The following is a 24180-nucleotide window of genomic DNA, read 5'->3' on the forward strand; positions in this document are numbered from 1 at the left end:
TCGACAACATTAAGAAACTCTTTTGTACATTATGACAATCTGCAGAAAATAACTGATGCGATCAACTTTTTGGTCTTTTCATTACTATTAATATATTATTGATAAAGTTTTAAGAAAAAAAAGAATTTATAAGAAACATTCTAAAAATATCGAAATCTTTTGAAATATTTCTAAGCCAAGAGACAAATTTAAAAAAAAGAAGTTAATTTATTTCATGATAACAGAACAATTTATTACAATTGAAATATTAAACTTTAGGAAATTTATTTTTTATACCTTCGTTGTAATAATACCTTCCAACTTAATATTCGGTGCCAAACTGAAGTACTAAACTTATATTATACAAAATATAAATGATTGAGTAGGTAGGATAATAAGAATAAAAAAAAATAAAGGCAATACAATATTTTAATGTATATTCAAAAACCTTGTCTATGATTTGTTCCTCGTGTATACTCTGAAGCCTTCACTCTATAATCTTTGGTAAACATATCGATATGTCGTGTTTTTAGAGTTGTCCGTGATCCTCTTTGTAAAAATACTATTTTTCGTAGATAACTTGATAGATTTTGCGTATAAAAGTTGTAATTGAGATTAAATATAGTGATTAATTAGTGATGTGAAGAGTTTTACGTGGTGTATTACTTCTTGCTGTGTTAAATTTGTGTAGCGTCACCTGACTGAGCTCATTGTCATTTCCCGCCATTTGCTTTGCTAACTTTTATGTTTTTATTGAATATTGGTCGAGAAGAGTCCTTTGTTTTAGTGTAATTTGTGCTCAAGTTATGTCATTAGATAGTAATGATGCTTGTTTGTTAGAAGTGGAAGATTACAACTTATACGAAGAAGACGCGCCAGATCACGCTATCCCAAGGTAAGAACCCGGCGTGGATCCCTAGATTTCTTGTGTACTACTTAGATATCATTCAAATATTTGTTATGTTATTTTGTAATGTTCAAACTTCATAATATTTATAAGAAGTCGCCAAAATTGCAATGAATATTTGATCCCGCCCCGTGCCGGCCCGTAGTCAGCTGTTGTGCCGCCATGTTTGGTTGTGTTAAATAGGCGTAGTAAGCGCTATATGTACCCACGGCACTACAGAACATGTGGTTTATCGTAATATCACCATCTGTACTTATTTTACATCGCTCTATTCATTAAATGTTTTCTTTGCTTCTTTTTCAATCACAGATCAATAAACTAATTACATAAATGGGTAAGAATTGATACAATATAGCAAAAACGCAGTATTTGTAAGCTCGTTAAATAGCAATATTTGAAATTTTAGACACTTTTGTATATTTACATTGAAGATAACTAATTAATATTTCAGAAGTGACAGACACTTATCTGGCGGAAAGACTATGGAGGCAGAAAAAAGAATCAGGCGAGAGATTGCAAACAGCAACGAACGCAGACGTATGCAAAGCATCAATGCTGGTTTTCAGGCTTTGCGAACACTATTACCTAGACACGAAGGAGAAAAACTTAGCAAGGTACTTCATTTTTCATTTTAAAGATTTAATAATATGTAAGACACAAACAAAGACTCCTGTTTTCGTTTTCAATGTTTATTTTGGGCAATGTAACTTTATTGTAAACATAAAATGTCTTAGATAAAATAATTGAATACCTATAGTATTACAATATTTTTTCATACATTAACCATAATTATCCCTAAATATAAACATTTCTTAAATTTCTAATATGAATTCATTCCTTTTGTAGGCTGCCATACTGCAACAAACAGCTGAGTACATCTACTCCCTTGAACAAGAAAAGACCAGACTGTTGTCACAGAACTGTCAATTAAAGAGGTTATTGAACCAACATGAAGGGGGTGAAATACCATTAAAGAAAAGAAAGAATGAGATCATTACACATGTTCCCTCAATAGTACCAGACTCAACTGAGGACACTATTAACACAAGATCTGCTGATACTGTAGCAATGGTTACAGTTTCAAATTTACTACAAAAGAAGGAACCTGATAATGGCGAGCTGCTGATTCAATTGGAAAGAGAGAGGCAACTAAGACGGTTACTTGAAGAACGTTTGAGTGCTTTAGAAGTTCAGATTTACCCCGAACCAAGAGAAGTTACTCATGCAGTTCTGCAATATGAAGAAACCGAAGCTTCCGAGTGTAAGACAGAGGAAAAAGAGGTTGAGTCACCACAAGTAGTTGAAGCTCCAACAGCACCCCTACTGGAAGCTGCTATCAAAGCAGAGCCGCGTGTTGAAGTTGAGGTCCTTCCTGATGCTGCTCATGATCAACCTTCCCGGTTGTATCTGGCTAGTACAAGTCGCCAAAATCTTGAAACAATAGTGGAAGCTATTCGCCATTTGGAAGGAGACCATCTGTTCCGTGAAGAAACAGGCGACGCTCCGCTCGCGCTCACCAAGAAAGCCGAGGTCACTCCGCCACAGAGACCAGGTGTCATCGTCGTCAAACACTCGTGAGTGCATTGAACTAGTCCCTCGGTTTAATTTTGCTTCCAGTGGAAGAGTACTCCTTATCCTCCTCGAATATTTTTAGTTATTAGCGTTAAGTTGTCTTTTCCAAAGTGACAAATTGATAAGTCTGTGTTTTGTTAATTTTCTTTTTACAAAGTAAAGAAGAATGAGTTAAGTATAGGGAATCAGGACATAGTTTGGCGCTGTGCTTAGTTAAGTCTCAAATGTCTTTATTGTATTTCACTTTGTGTTGTTGCAGGCTTATTCTTATTGTTAGGTAGAAGATTCGACTGACTTATGTATATCATACTTATAAGTTTTGAAACAGTTGATGCCAGTTAGCTGCATGCCAATATGTCCAATTAATAATTTAAATCAAATTATTATAAAGGACCTTTAAAGCAATTACTATTTTTTCTAAAATTGCAGCAATATATATAATTAGAGTGAAACTTATTTTTAAGCTCATGAAATATTCAGCATTTTTAATGTTATAAAATATTGTAGACATATGGCATTGCAGTTTTCTCATTTTTATATTATAGTAGATAAATTTGACCGTTAAATATACATATTAGGTAAAATAATATAATTTTCCAGTGTAATGTGACTCAACCCCAGTGTTTGTATTTAAATATTAGAAATATGGTTTTTTTTAAATATCTATATGAGCATTCCGAGCCTCGCACTAAACTGAAGGAATAATGCTTATGTTTTAGAAAATAATTCTGATATTGTTAAAACAAATACGTGAACCTCTATTGTAATGTTCTATAGACCCAGTTAGTGTAATAATTAGCCTAGTATTGAGAATTTTGGCTATAGATTAATATACGGTGATTTAATCATCTTCTGTATTTCTGAAATTTTAATGTCATGCTTGTAACACAATTTTTTTAGAATTAGTAAGTGCGGGTTGCTTGAAAATTTATAGATGATGTAATTCTATAAATACTTTTTGCTTCAATGTGATGTAATTTTTTGTTGAAGTCTAACCAGCAGTGCTTTTTGTTTGTAACTCTTGTAAGTTGTAACTTTTAAATGTACTTCTGTTTTAAGTTTGACTCAGTAACAGAGTGATAAACAATATATTTGTAATGAAGTGTGGTCCTGTTGACGGGATCACATCTATTTGAAGACTGATCATTAATTCATTATTAAGTTTCGCTAGTTGGATCCATCATGTAGTGTGTTGTGTGTGTGTGTTACATATGTGTGTGTACAGTTTGCAATTTGTATGTAAATACGTCAGTTTTACACAGATTGTTGAATAAGAATTACATTTTAAGTAATCTGACAATCTCTCTAACTCTGATGGATTTTATATTTTTGTACAATTTTCATTTGTTTACAGTGTAAACTTCTAAATTTGGCTCTTGGCTCATTGCTTGCTTTCAAAGCATCAAGTATTTATATGTACTTTATTGAAATGTCCTTGCATACATTTTCGTATGCTGTAATCTCTGCTGTTAAATTGGGAACATATAATTTCCACTCTGTTTCTGAGTCCATAGTAATAAGACGTCGTCTGCCTACCGCCTTTACATTATGTCATTATTAAGATTATGTATCATAATTGACTTGGTTATACTATTAGTGTAGTCAAATATCTAGGTATAAGAGATTTAAGTCAAAGAAAGCAAGTTAAATTGTTTAAATTGTGTTATTATTTATGTCTTAAAGTATTAAAATGGTTATTTCTTATTAATTAGTTTGTAAATGACGATAATCAGTATATTCTTTATAACAATAATCTGACCAATAGAATTCTTTTTTTTATTGCTAAAAAGCACTATTGTACTAAAATACACTTAGTATTTAACTAATGCAACTTACTCTTTGTAATTTTTAATATCTGTAGGGTCATAGATGGTAATAATAATTAATGAATCTAATGTTTTATTTGTTCTTATCATGAATTTTTTTTCTACACTCTATCGAAGTGAAGTTTTAATACCTTTATTATTGTAGAGTAAATGTGTAAACTTGGTAGTCCACTAAACACATGCCATTTACAGTTTGGGTTTTTGCTAATCATAGAAGTTTTATGTTAAGAAATCTTGTTTCTGTTTAGAGAGCCCTTACAAGTTAGAGATAGTGAGAAGATACAGTTATGAGTCCCACAAAATAATATTGCTCTATTTTCACCCTATCACTAACAGGCTCAGTTCCTATACATTATAGATAGTAATTATGTAATTTTTACAGTTTGTATTTAGGATACTAATGATAAAGTGTAGAAAACGACGAATGGATGTTTCCTTTTTGATATGAAATTGATAAAAATAATTTCCTCTGATTTGAATTGTACCACATTTGACCTAAATTTACGAATATTTATAAAATATTGATATTTAATTGTTTTATTTATTTTATACCCTATGAATCGTTAAACCTAAACCTATGTTTTATTTCAAAACCACAGTTTGAAATTAAACATTGTTTGCACAACAATTTCTAACAAAAAAAATAGTACATAATAATTATGTTGAAGATTTATCCTATACATACTCCTCATACAGGTTATTTTTAAAGTAATAGGACGTTAACGGGTAGGAGGCCTACCTGATGTTAAGTGCCCATGGACACTCACATTGCCAGAAGGCTGGCAAGTGCGTCGCCGGCCTTTTAAGAATTGGTACGCTCTTTAGATAAAGGGCAAAATTCGGTAATGAGTAATGACTCTTAGCAAAGACGTTTTATTTTACTAAACGGAAGTGTGATGTCTTCTATGATCTAAATTGCATTGAATACCGCCCTAGATCTGTATTATTTTTAAATACTTAAAATGAGCAATCGAGCCCTGCGGTTTCACCCGTAATGTATTTATACTAAGTTATTATACATTTAGGTAGTAGTAATACTATAAAAAGTAGCTACTTAATGCCAACCGAAGCCATGAATATATATAATATACAGGATTATTATTACAATAGAGCAGTGTTAGCGTGCGTTTCAATCCCTACCGTGTACCAAAACATTTGTAGCGTATCGTAGATACCTGATATGCACTAAAACTGTACATACTATACGTATATTGTTTAATATTTTCTATAAGATTTTGATATATTATGTGGCAACATAAATATAGGACGCTCAAAAAAGAAGAAATCAGACGTCACTCAGAAGATACTTTTAAGACGAGTGAATACATATGTTTTTTTTTTCCTTGAGCGTTTCTATTGGTAGGGGACCCCAAGAGGGGATTTACTAAAGCGCGGCAGATTAATATATAGGGGGATACCTTGTACCCGGTTAAGTACCTCCACAAAATATCAGGCCCATATATAAGGCCGCCCGTGAAGGAGACAGGATCAGATTAGTAAAAAAAAATTGACCATCAGAAATTCCCGAGCGCGTCAGATTAAGGTAGGGTGAGTTAATTACATCCTAAAAAGTGTATATTCCACTAATTTGACAATTTGAGAGTGACGTAAAAAAAGGGGAGGGCAACAAAGTTGTAAAAAAAAAACGTCATCTCGACATTCTCGAGCGTAGCTAATTTTTTTTTTATTTTAAAGGAAATATTTCAAGAATAATGAAAAATACATAATCTGACGATTTCCGCAAGCCGAAATAACAAAAATTCGTCGATAAAGTTAAAGTCGTGCAGCTGCGTGATGCCTACATTTCCTTAAACCGATTGGAATCTTCTAAACGGCGTTCTAAATATTTCCCTCAAAATTACATTTCCTGTGAATTTGAACCGATTCGGACCGATAGATTTTGAGAAATTTGGAAAAATCTTAAAAAAATAAGATTTTTTTTTTAAGTGGTTTCTTTATCGATTAACGTCAAAAACTAATCCGCCTTTGAGCTTGAAAAACCACGTCGATCGCCACCAAGCTAGTCAAAAGCGGTTGATTCGTTCGAGAGATATCGTGAACGAAAGAAACCCGAAAAAGTGTTTTTTCGGGATTACTCCGAAATTTGTGGTTCGATCAATTAAAATTGCAAAATTACTTATGAGGATGATAAAACTGCGTCGAATGCCGCCAACCGCGTGAATAGTGCTTGATCCATTCAAAAGTTATTGCGGTTTTAAAATTCCAAAAATAGTGTTCTATGAAACTTCTATCAGACTTTCGAGCTGGGAGAGCTCAAATGCATAGAAATATTATTTCTTTGAACTCAGCGAGCTCAAAATATCAATTTTAAGCGCCCAGGAATGGAATTAGCGGGAAGTTGCAGGGATGGCCCTTTAGGTGAACCGTTTTTCTAAAAAAATTTGTCAGATCAGGCGAATCCCTCTAGATAATCGTCAGATTATGAGACAGTACGTTTAGAACATAAAGATGAACCACATATATCTTAATCTGACGCGCTTGAGTATTTCAAAATTGCGATTTTTTTTTTGCAAATTATGAAAATGGCCGTGGGTTTGCGTCCCATCGAAATCGTCAGATTAGTGAATGAGAGCTTTTTTTTGGTGCACTTAACACTCCCTTAGAAAATCTGACGCGCTCGATAATTTTTATTTTTTTTCATTTTCAACTCTTAAATACAACCACCCGCATCATGCAAACGATCAGATTAACATACGTACATTATTAAAAATACGTAGGGCATTGATGCTATCAATATCTGACGCGCTCGAGGATGTCCATGCAACAGTTTTTTTACATATTTAACAATCTATAGCCGCTTCCCCCACCGATGAAAAGGTATATATCATATAACATTTTTTTCTTCTTATTATCTAAGCTTGCATCCCAATAGTTCTCTACGACGCTCGAGTAAATCCCCATTTAGCATCGTGGGCTCCCCTACCAAATGAGAATATAAATTAATTAAGATAAGTGGGGGCAAGATGAAAAATGGTTCTGAGTGCTGGTATTTTTATTAAAACCGCCAGTTTCTAAAGTTCCAAACCACATTCGAAGTTAGCCGCCCAGAGTGCGTAAATTTTAATAATTTCGGTTTTACTTTCCACGTGAATTAACGTTTAACATCAATTATTTGTCAAATTAATTATTATGTGATGGCGTGTTATTTGCCCATTTGTATGGAAAGTTAAAATAAATGTATCTCATGAACCGTAAGTTTACGCAATTTAAAACTTGCAAAACGCTTTCTTTTAGTGAGTACTATGTACAAAAAAATATGGGAAAAAAAAATTATTCTAAATTAAGGGGTAAGATAAATATACAAAAGTTTCGATCTATTAATTACTCTTGTTTGTGAAGAATTAACCAAGTTAACAAAGATAACAATGGATTGTGATTTATAACAAGATTTTATACAAGATCATCCCATACATTTATCCTTTTGTGCGCATAATTTAAAAGCTACTTTCATTGACAAAATAATCTTGTAGCGATACCTACAATCTGCACTTATAAAATCACTACGATGACGTCATATCCTGAACGCGCTAACAAACGTATTACGACCACTGCTGTCCATTAATCAGGTGAGATTCGAAGGGGGTGAAGGGTTCTGCAAAAATCACGAAATATCACAAGGTTTTTTTTTATAAAACAGGGGGCAAACGGGCAGGAGGCTCATCTGATGGTAAGTGATACCGCCGCCCATGGACACTCTCAATGCCAGAGGGCTCGCGAGTGCGTTTAGAGCCTTTTAAGAATTAGTACTCTCTTTTCTTGAAGGACCCTAAGTCGAATTGGTTCGGAAATACTTCAGTTGGCAGCTGGTTCCACAAAGTGGTGGTGCACAGCAAAAACTGCCTTGAAAAACGCTCAGTTGTGGAACGGCGGACGTCGAGGTGATACGGGCTGAATTTCGTATTCTGCCTCCACGTCCGATGATGAAACTCAGGTGCAGGTATTAATCCGAACAATTCCTCTGAACACTCTCCCTGGTAAATGCGGTAGAAGATGCATAGTGACCCCACATCTCTACGCAAAGCCAAAGGATCAAGCCGCTCGGAGAGGGATTGGTCGTCGACGATTCGAACCGCTCTTCGTTGAATGACGAGTGGAAGGAGCTGGTACTGGGTGCCCGCCTAGAGGTGAGAACAGTACTCCATGTGGGGCCGAATTTGCGCTTTATATAGTTGCAAGTGGTGGCCCGGAGTTAAGTACCGTCTCGCCTTGCTGAGCACACCAAGCTTTTTGGAGGCGAATTTAGCCTTTCCCTCCAAGTGGCCGCGAAACTGAACGTCGTTCGATATGTCGACGCCAAGTATTCCAAGGTGGAGGGGGGTATAGTAAGATATCACGTGTACTTATTTTTCCGTCAAACGCATGATTTCTAAACCGAAAAGCGGTTTAGAAAAACGATCGATCAGTAGATCGAGAGAGATTCTCTGCGTAGTGCGCGTGATGACGCCGAGTGGCTTGATGAAACCGACGTTGATCTTCAACAAAGTACAGTGCCAACAATTGACTTGCAAGATGCTTATCCAGTTGTTAGAATTGGAAAAAGTCTTGTTAATCCGTGGCAATGTACATTACTTAAATATGTTCATGTACCTACAATATATGTTTTTCGCATGATTACACCATTTATTTAATATTATTTTTATGCCAGTCAAAAACAAGCTGCAACCTTTGTCCTTAATTTTTATTTTGGATGAATCCCTGGATCCCTGATGGGGGAGGGAAGGGTTAAAAAATGTTAAAAAAACCTCACGTGATTAATGGACAGCCCTAAAGGTTAGGATACATATAACTTCTCGACCTTAGCCACGGGTCTTCGGACCGGCCAGCCAGTGGTTAGGTCAAGGATTCTCTCTTTCCGTTGACGGAAAAGCTACACCTTTCTCTACAAACTCAACGATAAGTACTATTATTACGGCACCGTCTGGCGTCTATTGCTTTTGTACCGACTTTTTTTATTGACTTATTACCTTTTACGATCATGATGTACTTTGCAGTTATAGAACTATTGAAATTGGTGTAGAAACCAGGGGATAGCGATATTTTTGAGATGAGATGACACTGTTAGTGACGTCTACTATGCAATTTTATCAAGCGAATCTCCAATTTATTATAATTCATATTTAAATAAGTTTTCTTTCTTGACCGCGGATGTCAATAAATCATGGCTTAAACTTTTTACCGAGTGCACTATAATTAAAATACTTAAGTATAATATATTTTTATTTAAAACAATGAATACGTTTGGTATAGACTGATTTATTTTATTAAAACTTTTTGTGTTAATTTTTTTTCTCTTTGACTTATTCGTTATTTGAATTTTATGGTAAGTGTAGAAGAATAATATGTAAGTACCTATTGAAGATTAATTCTAACCATTTGACATCCCTGATCTAAGAAACGCAATCGCGAGGATTGAGATTCATATTACTTGTTACCAACGCACAGATGAAGTGTCCTTTGACAATAACGTTTCCGTGTAAATATTATGATTTTATTCAGAATTAGAGTTATACTTCCTCGTAAACTTGGAAATACCTAAAGGGGATTTGGATTTACCAAATTTACGCGCGGTGTTTTGTTGCTTTTAGATACATGGATGTTATTACTATTTAATTAAATATATTTTTGTGAGACTACAGTACCATGCATATTCTTGTTACAACACAACGTCTCGTCTCCGCAATCGACCTTATTTGCCAATTCCCAGTGTCATCAAACTAAGCTTCAAGGTTGGTTGTTTCACTAGACTGTAACTTTAGTTTTTTAAATAAATCTTTAGTTGTTTCCACAAGTTGTTTGAGAACGGACGCGGGTTATGCGTTGTTTTATATCGGACAAAACTAAGATTAAAAGCTTTGAATAAGCGATGTGTTATAACATTAATTCGAGTGTTAAGTGTGTATAATCGAATTATTATTAATTGCAGAGATATCTAGGTAATAACCGTTAAATGACAGTAATATGTTCACTATTATAATCCCCTGTTTTTATTGAGTAACACATTCTTAAGGTCAAGTTGATAGCCTCTGGCAAATGATTTCCTTAAATTTATTTAGAGTTTTTATTTGGTCAGGTATGGTTTCCAGCAAACCTAAGTTAGATGCGCAGATGTCTTTGTTTTGTCAACCAATAAATAGTACCTACTTTGCGAACTTTTGTGGTGCACCACGGAATATACCACGTTATTTTATAGAATAAATCGATTTCAAATACTTTACTTTTATTAAATGTTGAAGACCTTTTACTGTATGCAACATGTATTTTGCTTTTGTCTCTACCATAAGCAGAGATTGTTGATTAGCGGTTATAGACATAACTTTCACTTTATGCGTACCTATCTCGTTCCGGATTCACGCTTGAATCAAAATTTTACTAACTAGGCATTTATTTTTACAAGGAAAAATGGAGTCACGGTTACTAGTTCTATGGATTACCCTAATTAGTTTGGCTACTTCGGAAGATATACTATATTCAGATTTGGGGTATGTACCTATTTCTATAATATTTAATTGTGAGTGCACTCTTAAACCGCAAAACAGAATAGGTAGATAAGACTTTACGGTATAAACTTTTATAAATTCCTCGTTAGCTTTCCTATGTACATGTGTTGTACCAAAGACGTAATTAAAGTAATTTACTTGAATTGTCTTTGGTGGTACGCAAAGTACGGTCAGCACTATTTATACTAACTATGCTTTACATCACGCAGAAATTTTTTATGAAAGTAACTATGATTTTACGTAGCATTAACTAAATTAATAATTTTATAACGCTATGTTGTGTTTATTTTACATTCAGTAACAATAATATAATTATGTATAAATATTCACAGAGTCAAAATACCCAATCAAATTGAAAATGAAAGAATATCATCATCAGTAAATGAATTCGGATTTAAGCTAATCAAGGAATTGATGAGAAGAAATGAAAACGAAAATATTGTTATTTCTCCAGCAGGCATTTCTGGTAAGCTTTTAATATTTAGTTTCTGCGCGGGAATTGTATACCTACCTATGTATGTAGAGAGTGGTCGGCGGGAGAGAGAGTGAAACGCTCGGGAATTATCAATTAAGACTAGAATGATCATTTATTGAACTAAATTGTTTCCGTAATATAATTGTAAATCTAAACAAAAGATCTGCGCAGATTAGGCGGCTCGAGTGTACCTGGCTACGCTCTGCCTGCAGCTTCATGCATAACAAAATAATTGTATGTCTAATTTTAAATGTACCTAATATTGGGAAATTTCAAAAAACAAGTAGCGTCGTGCACTTAATATACTATTATATATATTATACTACTATTGTATACATTATATATAATATATATATATAATATACCTACACTTAACTTTAAATATTTAAAACATAAATTTGCGGCTGCTGCTCGTATGTATGGCCGATTAAATTCATGGATATTCAAGGCTGCACAACAGTGTAATACCAATATAATAGCGGCGTTTTGTATTGTACTAGTTAATGTAGGTATACACATTTGAATTTTTTTGCCTACCCGGTCTAAAAACTCAGAATATGCGCGTCGCGTCACTGCAAATAATAACAGATAAAATGAAATAGGTAATGCATCTTATAGCCTAGTTATTATAGGACTTACCTCAATATTTTAATAGTACTATAAAGGAAGTTAAATAATTTTCTTTGTAGTAAAATAAACCTGTTTATAATCCTTCTCCTATTTTCTCGTCAGTGGTGTCGAGTAATATGTGTATTCTTCACTTATTTTATTATTTTAACGATGTCAGATATCTTTATTTTTCTCTTAACAGCTTTTTATAACAACTTTAAACTTTAAATTTGTTTCGTTTTTTAATTCCTATTTTCATATTTTATTCAGACATGTTATACCTACCGTCACTCTAAGTATAGTTAACATTGAGGATTAGTAATATAGTGTAAGCATGACAGATTCCATTGAGTGTATAATCGGCTTATAAAGGCTATCAGCTCAAATTGATACAGGGAACAGTAGGAAGATAGTTTCAGTTTACTAATATTATATTATATATTATATTCGATGAGAAATAGTGACACCGACCAATCGGTCGACTTGGCTTTTATATACCTTGGCTGCTGGTGCATTTATACACGTAGTAACTGTTATCGTCGACCATACATAGAAATAATACATGTTTAATAGGTGAAACTTTACTTAAAATCGCATACGCATGAATCCATTAAAATAACTATTTAGTATAAATCTAAATATATATATTTATCATATATAATATATAAGACAGGTAAGATGAGGATGTTACAATACTAGTGGATCAACAGTCGAATGTGTGTTATATATACATATTTGTAAAACGTCACATTGAAAAGGATTTAACAACCACGTCATCGTAAATAATATTTGCTCCGTAGTCTTGTAAGGAGAGGCAATAATATGACTAGCCTTGGAAGTCCTGAATTCTAACTGGTAACTTATTTTAAAATATGATGTACTTTATAGTATAATAAAAGTTACCTTTAAAAACTTAAATAGAAAATCGTAGTTTAGTATATTTATATATTTAATTATATGTGATCAAAATGTATCCTACGCAGAATAGTACCTACCATGTATTATTGTACAATAGAAGGTGCAATATGAATTAATCATAAGACTGACTTCTACCATTGAATTCTTAATTATATGATGCAGGATTGCTTGCAATGGCATTGTTAGGGAGTGTCGGTGAATCGTACGAGGAACTTGCCCGCGTACTTGGATTTTCCGAAGGTGAGCTCTCAAGTTACCGTTTTATATGTATAAAGTAGTATCTTTTGTAGACTTTTCTTATTTTCTTTACAAGAGTTAGGCATAATTATGTCACAGAAATACATTATTAACATTTATTTCATTCGTTGTTTTTTTTTAAACCGCAACTCGTAACTAAATAATAATATATTTCAGATGTTAGACGTAACCGCGAAAACCACGATCATTTCGGTGATTTATTGCGGTCTTTAAATATAAATGATACATCGAGTAAAACCACGTATGCTGACGTAATTTTTGCTGATAAGACCTCAATACTTCGGGAAGCTTACCGTATATACCTAAACAGGGTGTACGGCGGGGATGCTCTAACTACCGATTTTAAAAATCCACAAGAAGCAAAAGACCTTATAAATGAGTAAGTAATAATAATAAAATTTATTTTATTGGCTTTTGAAACCCTATGGATATCAAATGTTTTGGTCAAAGGCGATTCGCTCTATGTGCCTGCAAACATCCTCAACGCTTAACTTCCGATTTTAATTAAAATTTGAATACATTAAATGACAAAATAACAACAAAGCCAAGACAATGTTCATTTATAAAAAGAAAATTAGTTAGTCTTCTTGTATATTGTAATTACGACTATGACGGTGGATTCTTTGTTATATATTTCAGCTGGGTCTATGATAATACAGAAGGGAAAATACCAAATTTCTTAAAGGAAGCTCTTCCAATTCAAACAAAAGTTGTATTACTTAGTGCCCTATACTTCAGTGGACAATGGAAGTATCCGTTTTTAATAGAATATACAAAAAAGTAAGTTACCTTATGCGTGGCACTTTAAAAGAATTAATAATATCATGAGATTTAGCAAATCTATTTACATATTTCAGGCTCCCATTCAAAGGGCTAACTGAAGATGTAATGGTTGAACAAATGCTGAATATGGGCAGTTTTCCGTATATTTTCTCACATAACGATGGTAAATTATGTTTTAACTTATTCATAGGATTAAGTAGTGTCCCTTTAAATCAATAAAGGAAATTCTATTATTAGTTCTCTGACATAATAACAACTGATTTTGAAGAATTCTCATAGGTCCTTACTGTTAGCTTTATTGGTTTACAAAGCTACAGTTAGTAAGTACACTCGTAAAAAGCTACCGGAGTACACTTTAGTATATATTTGTTGCCAGTGTGTATGTACGTGAGTTAAATATGTAATTAGATTGTTTTATGAGCATTTTTAATATCCGGGACATATTAAATAATAATTTAATATCCAAAAAGTGTCAGGCAAATCTAATTTATAATCTGCTTTACAGATTTACACATGATTGCTCTACCATACAACGATAGTGTGACTACAATGTACGCCTTAAAACCGCGTCGACCAAACGATCTCAATTTAACAGAACTCCTGAATAGATTAGACTTCAACAAAATAGACGATCTTATCGCGAAAATGGAAAATAGGAAATGTGTTATAAGATACCCAAAGATGAATCTGCAGAGGACTGAGAATTTAGAAGAATCTCTTAAGGCTATCGGTGTGAGAAATATTTTTAAACCTGGACAAGCAAATTTTGCTCTAATGGTAGATAACAATAGGGTGGTCAATAGAACAGTAAACGAAATAGTTAGTAGAATTAATACAGGAGATATTGATGATTCAAGATCTTTAAAAGAAGTTGTAGATAGCCTTCCTAATCCAGGAGTATATGTGGATACAGTTTTACATGACGTCAAACTCACTGTTGATGGTAAGAATAATATTGTATATCTAATGATGAAAGTATGGTAAAAAATGTTGTCGCTTAAGTACGGACATAATCTTGTGAAAATTAAAATTACGATGTCGGCGAAGACGAATATTGTTTTTGAAAATATAATATATTTTGTTTATACGATAACAAGTAAACAGTTGTGAAAAATATATTATTAATAACCATAATTTTAAGGCTTAAAATGAATTCCTACAAATGTTTTCTAACAAAATCATAAAGAAGTAGCTTCAGTCTTCAAAATTTTGTTGAGGGGACAAAGAAATTAAGAAATGCAAATTAAACAGAAATCATTTATTTTATAACCCATAACGCGTTTAGATTAATATGTATATTAAATTGATGAATATATGTTTGAATATTGGTTAATTTTAAGTATGTTTCGAATTTATTTGCTCCTTTCTTTTCAGAATATGGCACTGAAGCCGTGGCAGCAACCAGTGGGGTATTAGCTCGATCTGCCGAACTATTTTATGCAGATACACCATTCTTTATGTTTATACGAAATGAGAGGACAAAACTCGTAACATTTAGTGCAGTTATTTTAAATCCAAAATCATTCCAAACTTAAAATATGGAAGAATATGGAATTTTTGGAAGTCTTAGTTTTATTTAATTTTACTTAACAGTTACTTAGTAACAAGGCATTTTTTTTAGCTATAAACAGTGGGTTATTTTCTTGTATAGCTGTAACATGCTTGACACAACTTAAACTTTTTTTTGAATAACAAAGTTTTTACAGTAATATATCTATCTAGTAATTGATTTTAAATTTTATAATTTCAACTAAATATTTATATAGCTGCAAGTAGTTTGATTACACAACTAGTCATATCTCTGTTTATTTCCATTATGGTGGCATTAATTAATAATTAAATGTTTATTGAACTATTTTTTTTTATTATCTTTTATGCCTGACTGTATAAACAATCTATCTCCTAATATGTTCAATACAAAAAATTGTTTTACCATTATGAATTATATTATAATAAACATATGATATTATAACATGTTTTATCATATCTATTAATTTATTGAATGAAACTTCTAGTGTAGTTTTTAATATTTTATCTATTTCCTCTTAGTTTTTCTATTCTATCTTGTAATGTTTGCTTCCATTGTTCTTCTGTTATACTCTGAGCCCATTCAGGAATGGATGTCTGTGGTAATGCAAAATTGGCCATAGCCAACATTACCTGTAAATATAAGAACTGAATATGTTATGTGATCTAGAACTAATTTCTTTATATTTCAAAACTGGATCTTATGATCCATAAACAATTATTTGATTAAAAAAATTAAAACAAGAGAGGGCTATGAACAATTTTCATACTTTATTATATAATTTCTAAATGTATCTGATTTAATTAGTTTTGTTCCTAAATATCATGAGCTCATAATTAGATATTGAATTTTTATACAGGCTTGTAATTTATGTTCAAAGTTACCCTGTAGTATCTGTATTTTTTTTTTTTAAATTGTCATTTGAGATCATTAACCATCAATTTACCAAAAAAACAATATTTTTAAAATAGTTAAATCATTTGGTACAGATTAAGAAGCAAATCTTAGGGATATTATTCATCAAAGTAAATATAGTTATATCAATCAACTAAATACTAATAAACTTTCTTTCTAATGATACACACCATAGACAAATCTGTCTAATATAAAGTACCTAAACATAAAAGTTGTAATTGCAGGGAAATAATTAAAATCATTAGTTAACCTGTTGAGCTCTTTCATTGTCCATCTGTATAGGATCTGAAGTTCTTGGTGCACACCATACCTCTCTGGCCAGTATACTCTCCATAGGTTCAATAGGAGGAATGTCAGGTGGGGTTTCTCCTGGTTGAGCTTCCTAGAATACACATATTATGTAAATACTACACTAATATGGAAACAAAATTGACTGCAGCTTGTTATTTCTTTTTCCAGAGCACAGACACCGATTTTCTATTACTATTACATAGAGATATTTTACGTATGGCCAAAGGATTCTCAAATATAAAAGCGGTAATGGCATTTGTTATGAGCCACTAGGTATGTAACTCTATGATTTGGGCCCCACAAGAAAAGTAATATCCTTTAATGTTGGAGCATATTCAAAATTATTATTAAAATATATATATAATAAGCAATACTATTTCCTCGAATAGTGAAAAGAATTACATTTACGCCACAGTCGTCATCACTATCATGATCAGAATGTACTGCTTCGGGACCTTGAGGTAACGGCTCGTATCCAAAGTGTTCGTTTTGTTCATCATCGCTATCTTCTTGATGCCCATTTGTTACCAACTCGTGTCTAGGGGGCGGCGTTAAGTTTTGTGCAGAGTTATCTGGCGGTTCAGGGCCTTGGCAAACCATTGTAGAGAGACAACCAGTTAGAACAAATTAGACACAATTACAACTTTTACTTTGTTTATTTTCTTTAGTTATTTAATTATTTAAGCACAGATGATCATGAACTATATATTAAGTATCACCTATCAAGTTTGAAGTGTGAACTGAGTACTGACAGACTGACTTATGACTATAGAGGCTAGAGCTTCGCTCAGTCCGTCAGCTTTGGTATCGCAGTGCGTTTTCCAATTACAGCACTAGAGCGCATGCGGCATAATGCTCAACGTTGAATGTTCCTACTACAGCAACGCTTCGCACAATTGAGCACTTTCAAAACTTATGCTCTCGCGTGCTTCTCGCAATAAATACCAACACAGTGACAGAAAATTGACCAGTGTTTTTCTTTAAGTTGGCATTTATCGAAATTTTCGTTAGTAAATATTATTTATTGTTGAAAAATTTGTAAGGCTTTCGTTTCGTCGTAGATTTTGAAAATAATTAAAGTTATTTCAAACTGTTAAAATAAATAAATATAAGTTTGGATGAAGGTATAAATAGTTACTTTTTTTATATTCCACATTAAAAATATGAATACAATTTTATTTTAAAATTCGGATCTGTAAACAAATTTAATTTACAGGATTATACTTTTGTAAACATTGCAATGGTTTTGAAAAAGTATATAATATTTTTAGAAATCATTTAAAAAAAAATACTCAAAACGTAAATGATGTAAACTTCTTACATGAAACTAAATATTTTACTGTTATTTTAGATTGTTAAAACCTTACATTCTCTAAAGGTTTTCTCTTATTTCTGTAAAAAAATGTTAATGAAATAATTTGATTATTAAAATAAGCGTAAAAAGTTTTCAACCAATTTTTTTTTTCAACACTGACTTAGCGCACTCTGCTGATGCATTTGAAAACTAATTCACGTTCCAATTAAGCTTCAGCATTATGCGGCATTGTGCCGCACTGAGTCGCATTATGCTCTGTAATTGGAAAACGCACGCAGGCTGCAGCCCGTAGTCGGACTATGGTTCTATACTCTATCTACGCTGCAGCCAATGCGACAATGGCACTATCTGCGAAAATGAGAAAGCGCTCTACAAAAAGAGGCAATCAGCTATATTCAGATCAATATTACCTGATTAAATAAATATCTACCATATTGTTAGTTAAAATAATTATTTAACGTTAGCAAACTTTTGTTGCCTTTTTTTCTTGTTGTTGATTTTTTTCTTTTAATGGCTCTGGCACGATTTGTGCATTAGCCAGCGTCAAGTATAGGATTTTTTTATAATTCGTGCTTGTCTTTAGAAATTCGACCGTGTCCTCCATGTACGGTTTAGGAACTCGACCGGTACCGCACAACCCTCCCAAAGGCCGAGAACAAATTTAAATTAAATTAAAACTTGCCCTCGAACCGGGAATCGAACCCGGTACCCCTCACCTAGCTGCCACTTAATAAGACCGCCAGCCTATGAGGCCCCCCTTTTTTTTTCTTGTTATTAATGTTAATAACATCAGTATCTATAACTATCTACAGACATATTATTTTATTATAAAAATGGCTATCAATTAAATTTATTAGAATATATAGCTACACTGGGTATAGGTCGGTTATCGAAAGCTGGCGCGTTCACAGTCCTCACACTAATGCAATTTCACTATACAGTATGTTTAAAAATATGACTTTTTGCCAAGCTATATATTTTAGTCTACTCTGGTTTTAGTAAGGTTGGGTGGGTTGTAAATAAATAAAAATGTGTCAAATACATATAAATATTATGTGCATACGAGGGTGGATCCAAAAGTTCTAAGCCCGACCAAGAACGTAAAAGAGTAGTTTGTGTAAATAATTTTTAATTTTTCGACATAAGCTCCATCTAGCTCAACACACTTCACTTTTAATTCACTTACTATTCTTTCAATACTCCTCTTAGAAACCCCAGTCGCATCTGATGTCAAATTAAATAAAACATTTTTTCATTAAACTGTTTTTAAGATGCTTAAAATAATTAAAAACATTGTGCACCATTTCACGAGATTGCCCTGGTAATGTTTGAAAAAAGATCAACATGTACAGTAAAGATCAACATAAACAGTAGCAAAAGAAAAACAATAACTGTCTCTTTTATACTCATAAGCTTGACCGAGCACGAGAGAGACGGACAGTCTTTTCATGATGTATTTGTGATTGTATTTCAGTTTGACATCACGTCTCGCGCTTATTCAAAGACACTGCACAAGCACAAAGTGTAAATGTGTTGGGGCCGCCAGCTTTAGATAACATACCTATACATAACTAATGTAAAAAAAAACTATTTTACTATTTTTTTTTCAAAGGATTACTATTGTTTTTTATTTTCAGGTTGTGAAAATCTCAAAATCGTTTTTCTGTTTCTTTTCTACCGCCCGATTCATTTACAAAAGTTCAGTCTTTGCATTAACGTAAATACTTCTTGCTGAAAAGAGAGCTACCTACTGCAAAAAAGCTAATTGTGCTGAATAATCAATCATCAATTACGAAGAGACTCCAGTGCAACATTGACGCTTTTGTGTTGTGATATCAACATTTTAACGAGTACCGATAGCATTAACTGGAGTGCTGGTATAAGCATTTTTTTACTATGAAGTTGTTGTTCTCTTCGCTAGATGTAATAGTGTTCTGCGCTATTATGCTATATAGTGGACTAGTGAGAGAACAGCTTACAGCACAGATGACTGATGAATTAGATTTAGAGATGGAGTCTGGGGGTCTAGCCATATTGGTGTCGAAAAGTATTCTACATACACTACCGCTTTTGCGTAATTGTACTGTCGAAAACGCTTCGTTCGTAGCCAAGAGGCATGTCGATACATTACCGCAAAGTCGACAGCGTAGATGCGAGCTGCTGTTCGTAGCACCTTATTCCGTCATATTGTCTCTGGATTAAATGTATTCCTATTTAATGTCACTTTTATAAACAAATAAAAGTTAAAACTTTACAATATTATTGCAAATTTGCAATTGGAAGCTGCAAAAGGGACATTAGAATGTCAGCAAGGTCGGAACAATTTTCGATTTAAGTGGAATTTACGGAAGGTGCAAAGTGAATATATGAATTTAATTGCATGTTTAAATTAATTATGGTTTGTTTCATGTTTTGTCGGAAATTTAAGGCTACAAATAAATACAATATTTTGAAATTGCATAATCGTGATATATAATAATTAGTAGTACTCATACTTTGATATTTTTAGGATTTGACCTCACAACTAATCTGCAAAATGAAGAAGCAACATATTTTGTTACCGGTTAGAAGAAACAATAGAAATAGTACTGTGGATTGATAAATAAAGAGTGAAAATAAGGTTGACTAGAAGTTGATAAAGTCCAAAGAATTAAAAAACAATAGAAAAAAAACGTAGACTAGTGTGAACACTGAAATTAGCGTTTGATTTAAGCTTTAATTAGGTTTGGTGTTTGTGCTTGAACATTTTTAATGTCAATTTGAAAGCAGATTTTTATATAAGTGTAGATTTTATTAGTGATTTGCTAGTAGTTGGAATTATCTCTGTTTATGTCCAACAAACAATTTCAGTTTAATTTGGAGTCATTAAGGTTGATTGTTTATAATAAATTTATACTTTTAGAAAGTGAGAATTGAAAAGCAGCAAGTACTCAATGAAATGAAAAGAGGGATTAATAAAAATTATAAAATAGAAACTTAGTCTGGTATGACATTAAAACCCTTAATGAACCTTTGATTCCATATTATGTAAGTTAATATTTATGTCAATTAACTTTTGGTTATATCAGTGATTTGCTACTAGTTAATATGTAAATGCAAAATCTGTTTAAGTAAGAAATGAATAAACATTGTATGTTATGTATTTGTCAGTTTTATTTTTGGCAATTTACCTATGTCTTCTTTAGTAGGAAAAGCCATTAAAGTGGTTCACAATATTAGTTTATTTTACAAGAATATACAGATAAAGCATATATGAATGACCCGTACCTACTAATAGTTAGGAATATTAAACAAACAGGTAGCAAAATAAAAATGATTCAGTTATGGTTATTTTTATTAAAATAAGGCACCAAATATCTTCCTTAACATAATGCAGTCTGCATTATTTCATACTCCACTTGTCTTATTTTTTACATTATTCATAAAATGCTTCATTCCCCATTATCAAATTCATTTTCAGGTACATAATATAACACTTAAATTAATTTAAAGATAAGACTTTAATAAAACTTGTCCATTTGTGTTTTTTTTTATATTTTTAGTTGTCTTATTAGCTTCTCTTTTTCTGAAAATAAAATATTTTAGTTAGTACTTTGATCAAATAGAAAACTGACAAACTAAACTGTTAGATCAGTCCAAGGTTTGTTCAATAGGTAACTTTAATATTAAAACTCTTTACTTAATTCTAAACTTAAAAATATACCTACTTAATTTGTCACTTTGCTGCTTATTGTCAATTAAAGTTTTTAATAACCAAACAATGTCATTAACTCCCAAGGGACTTGAATTCAAACTTCTCATTCATTAACAATATTATAATAACTTCTCTAGTATATTAACATTTGTAAATAATTAAAGAAAATATCTGCTTACCATTACTAAGTATTGCTCACTAGATTTTATATTTCCAAAGTTCAAGAAGTATAAATCCACTTTATTTGATTAATTTAAATCAATATTATAATTACAATAAAATATATTTAGAACTTCTAATAATGTTCATTAGTGACTGCTTTCTCATCTGAAATATAAATAAAATGTACAATCATTTTACTTTGTGATTACATAATATAAGCAATATTAAATGGTATATGTATTTTTCAAACTAAAGAACAATTTTATAAACTTACATGCAATATAGGTAAATATCAATAAAAGATATCCAATATAAACAGGATTTACCTCTACTAATTTGCCGATTTTCTTGAAATTTTATATTTATCTGTGTCTATTATGTTATCCTCGCATTGATTCATAGAAAAACTAAAACTCTTAACTTAAAAATATTCACTCTAGTTTAAATTATTATAATTACACGAGATCGTTAAAAAAAGACAGATAACAAATTAAAACCATTTCGTTAAAACGTCCAAAATATGAGATGTTTTTAAAACGGTAGTCATTAAAGATGGCAATAGTTGTACTGAATTATTGCAAACAGCAGCTTTTGAGATCACGCTAAAACATGGCGGAGAAACGCCGTTTTTTCTACACTGCCGAAAAATTAATTGGCCGTTGGCTACCGAATACCGTAAGCGTTAATGTGTGTCTTTTCGTAGCACTGTCATGGCGTCGCTTATTGTATCCCGACTCACGCCTTTAGGGCCTAGGCTACCGACTGTCGACACGAGCTGTCATTTTCATACAAATTTAGTTTTCGACTTTCTACATACACTACTGTTAAGCCATCTTGGCTAGACCCCCTGGAGAACAGGGGGTCTAGCCATATTGGTGTCGAAAAGTATTCTACATACACTACCGCTTTTGCGTAATTGTACTGTCGAAAACGCTTCGTTCGTAGCCAAGAGGCATGTCGATACATTACCGCAAAGTCGACAGCGTAGATGCGAGCTGCTGTTCGTAGCACCTTATTCCGTCATATTGTCTCTGGATTAAATGTATTCCTAATGTCACTTTTATAAAGAAATAATAGTTAAAACTACAATATTGTTGTAAATTTGCAATAATTGCAAATTCCAATTATTGGAAGCTGCAAAAGGGACATTAGAATGTCAGCAAGATCGGAATATTTTCGATTTAAGTGGAATTTACGGAAGGTGCAAAGTAAATATATGAATTTTAATTGCATGTTTGAACTAATTATGGTTTGTTTCATGTTTTCTCAGAAATTTAAGGCTACAAATAAATACAATATTTTGAAATTGCATAATCGCGATATATAATAATACGAAGTACTCATACTTTGATATTTTTAGGATTTGACCTCACAACTAATCCGCAAAATGAAGAAGCAACATATTTTGTTACCGCTTAGAAGAAACAATAGAAATAGTACTGTGGATTGATAAATAAAGAGTGAAAATAAGGTTGACTAGAAGTTGATAAAGAATAGAAGGATAGTCCAAGGAATTAAAAAACAATAGAAAAAAAACGTAGACTAGTGTGAGCACTGAAATTAGAGTTTGATTTAAGCTTTAATTAGGTTTGGTGTTTGTGCTTGAACATTTTTAATGTCAATTTGTAAGCAGATTTATATAAAAGTGTAGATTTTATTAGTGATTTGCTACTAGTTGGAATTATCTCTGTTTATGTCCAACAAACAATTTCAGTTTAAGTTAGAGTCAAAGGTTGATTGTTTATAATAAATTTATACTTTTAGAAAGTGAGAATTGAAAAGCAGCAAGTACTCAATGAAATGAAAAGAGGGATTAATAAAAATTATAAAATAGAAACTTAGTCTGGTATGAAATTAAAACCCTTACTCAACCTTTGATTCCATATTGATGCTCCAACATCTTAGATATAAATTTAAGTTTGATGCTGATTTTAAGTTAATATTGATGTCAATTAACTTTTGGTTATATCAGTGATTTGCTACTAGTTAATATGTAAATGCAAAATCTGTTTAAGTAAGAAATGAATAAACATTGTATGTTATGTATTTGTCAGTTTTATTTTTGGTAATTTACCTATGTCTTCTTTAGTAGGAAAAGCCATTAAAGTGGTTAACAATATTAGTTTATTTTACAAAAATATACAGATAATGCATATATGAATGACCCGTACCTACTAACAGTTAGGAATATTAAACAAATAGGTAGCAAAATAAAAATGTTTCAGTTATGGTTATTTTTTATTAAAATAAGGCACCAAATATCTTCCTTAACATAATGCAGTCTACATAGAAAAATAAGCATATGTAACAACTTATTAAACAATACGGACATTACTACTGAACACACACAGGTGTACCAAATTCAATGCATTACTACCTAATGTAGATGTATTCAATTATTCATATTTATATATGTAGATAATTAACTAA

The 24180-nt window shown here is 32.1% G+C and overlaps 3 protein-coding genes across 6 annotated transcripts; 2 read left to right on the forward strand and 1 right to left on the reverse strand.

The window, feature by feature from the left end:
• Positions 1 to 463: 463 nt before the first annotated feature.
• LOC125052601 (transcription factor AP-4) lies at positions 464 to 4816 on the forward strand. 2 transcript variants are annotated; one of them, XM_047653540.1, is made up of 3 exons: positions 464 to 874; positions 1338 to 1500; positions 1733 to 4816. In XM_047653540.1, exons 1-3 carry the CDS (start codon positions 786 to 788, stop codon positions 2462 to 2464), a joined length of 984 nt encoding a protein of 327 aa, XP_047509496.1. In that variant the 5' UTR covers positions 464 to 785; the 3' UTR covers positions 2465 to 4816. The 2 variants fall into 2 exon arrangements, with proteins under 2 accessions (XP_047509496.1, XP_047509497.1); XM_047653541.1 differs by lacking the exon at positions 464 to 874 and adding an exon at positions 1063 to 1220.
• A 5064-nt stretch (positions 4817 to 9880) lies between these two features.
• LOC125052600 (leukocyte elastase inhibitor-like) lies at positions 9881 to 15383 on the forward strand. 2 transcript variants are annotated; one of them, XM_047653538.1, is made up of 9 exons: positions 9881 to 10031; positions 10700 to 10784; positions 11135 to 11268; positions 12967 to 13044; positions 13219 to 13441; positions 13702 to 13842; positions 13920 to 14008; positions 14351 to 14788; positions 15220 to 15383. In XM_047653538.1, the coding sequence occupies exons 2-9, from the start codon at positions 10705 to 10707 to the stop codon at positions 15378 to 15380; spliced, it is 1344 nt and encodes a 447-aa protein (XP_047509494.1). In that variant the 5' UTR covers positions 9881 to 10031; positions 10700 to 10704; the 3' UTR covers positions 15381 to 15383. The 2 variants fall into 2 exon arrangements, with proteins under 2 accessions (XP_047509494.1, XP_047509495.1); XM_047653539.1 differs by lacking the exon at positions 9881 to 10031 and adding an exon at positions 10073 to 10238.
• A 17-nt stretch (positions 15384 to 15400) lies between these two features.
• LOC125052603 (male-enhanced antigen 1) lies at positions 15401 to 17306 on the reverse strand. 2 transcript variants are annotated; one of them, XM_047653545.1, is made up of 3 exons: positions 16982 to 17306; positions 16539 to 16670; positions 15401 to 16005 (listed from the first exon to the last, which is right to left on the reverse strand). In XM_047653545.1, exons 1-3 carry the CDS (start codon positions 17177 to 17179, stop codon positions 15877 to 15879), a joined length of 459 nt encoding a protein of 152 aa, XP_047509501.1. In that variant the 5' UTR covers positions 17180 to 17306; the 3' UTR covers positions 15401 to 15876. The 2 variants fall into 2 exon arrangements, with proteins under 2 accessions (XP_047509501.1, XP_047509500.1); XM_047653544.1 differs by having other exon boundaries at positions 16976 to 17306.
• Between the last annotated feature and the right edge of the window lie 6874 nt (positions 17307 to 24180).

Source organism: Pieris napi, chromosome 9, assembly GCF_905475465.1.
Source record: "Pieris napi chromosome 9, ilPieNapi1.2, whole genome shotgun sequence".
NCBI lineage: Eukaryota > Metazoa > Arthropoda > Insecta > Lepidoptera > Pieridae > Pieris > Pieris napi.

Excerpts from the sequence above, each read along its gene's own strand:
- LOC125052601 (XM_047653540.1), top strand. The coding sequence starts at position 786 with ATGTCATTAGATAGTAATGATGCTTGTTTGTTAGAAGTGGAAGATTAC. Across the intron at positions 875-1,337 it reads CCAGATCACGCTATCCCAAG|AAGTGACAGACACTTATCTG; the intron begins GTAAGAACCCGG and ends TTAATATTTCAG. Across the intron at positions 1,501-1,732 it reads AAGGAGAAAAACTTAGCAAG|GCTGCCATACTGCAACAAAC; the intron begins GTACTTCATTTT and ends TTCCTTTTGTAG.
- LOC125052600 (XM_047653538.1), top strand. The coding sequence starts at position 10,705 with ATGGAGTCACGGTTACTAGTTCTATGGATTACCCTAATTAGTTTGGCT. Across the intron at positions 13,442-13,701 it reads GCAAAAGACCTTATAAATGA|CTGGGTCTATGATAATACAG; the intron begins GTAAGTAATAAT and ends TATATATTTCAG. Across the intron at positions 14,009-14,350 it reads TATTTTCTCACATAACGATG|ATTTACACATGATTGCTCTA; the intron begins GTAAATTATGTT and ends TCTGCTTTACAG.
- LOC125052603 (XM_047653544.1), bottom strand. The coding sequence starts at position 17,179 with ATGGTTTGCCAAGGCCCTGAACCGCCAGATAACTCTGCACAAAACTTA. Across the intron at positions 16,671-16,975 it reads ACTGTGGCGTAAATGTAATT|GAAGCTCAACCAGGAGAAAC; the intron begins CTTTTCACTATT and ends TGTGTATTCTAG. Across the intron at positions 16,006-16,538 it reads ACAATGAAAGAGCTCAACAG|GTAATGTTGGCTATGGCCAA; the intron begins GTTAACTAATGA and ends TTATATTTACAG.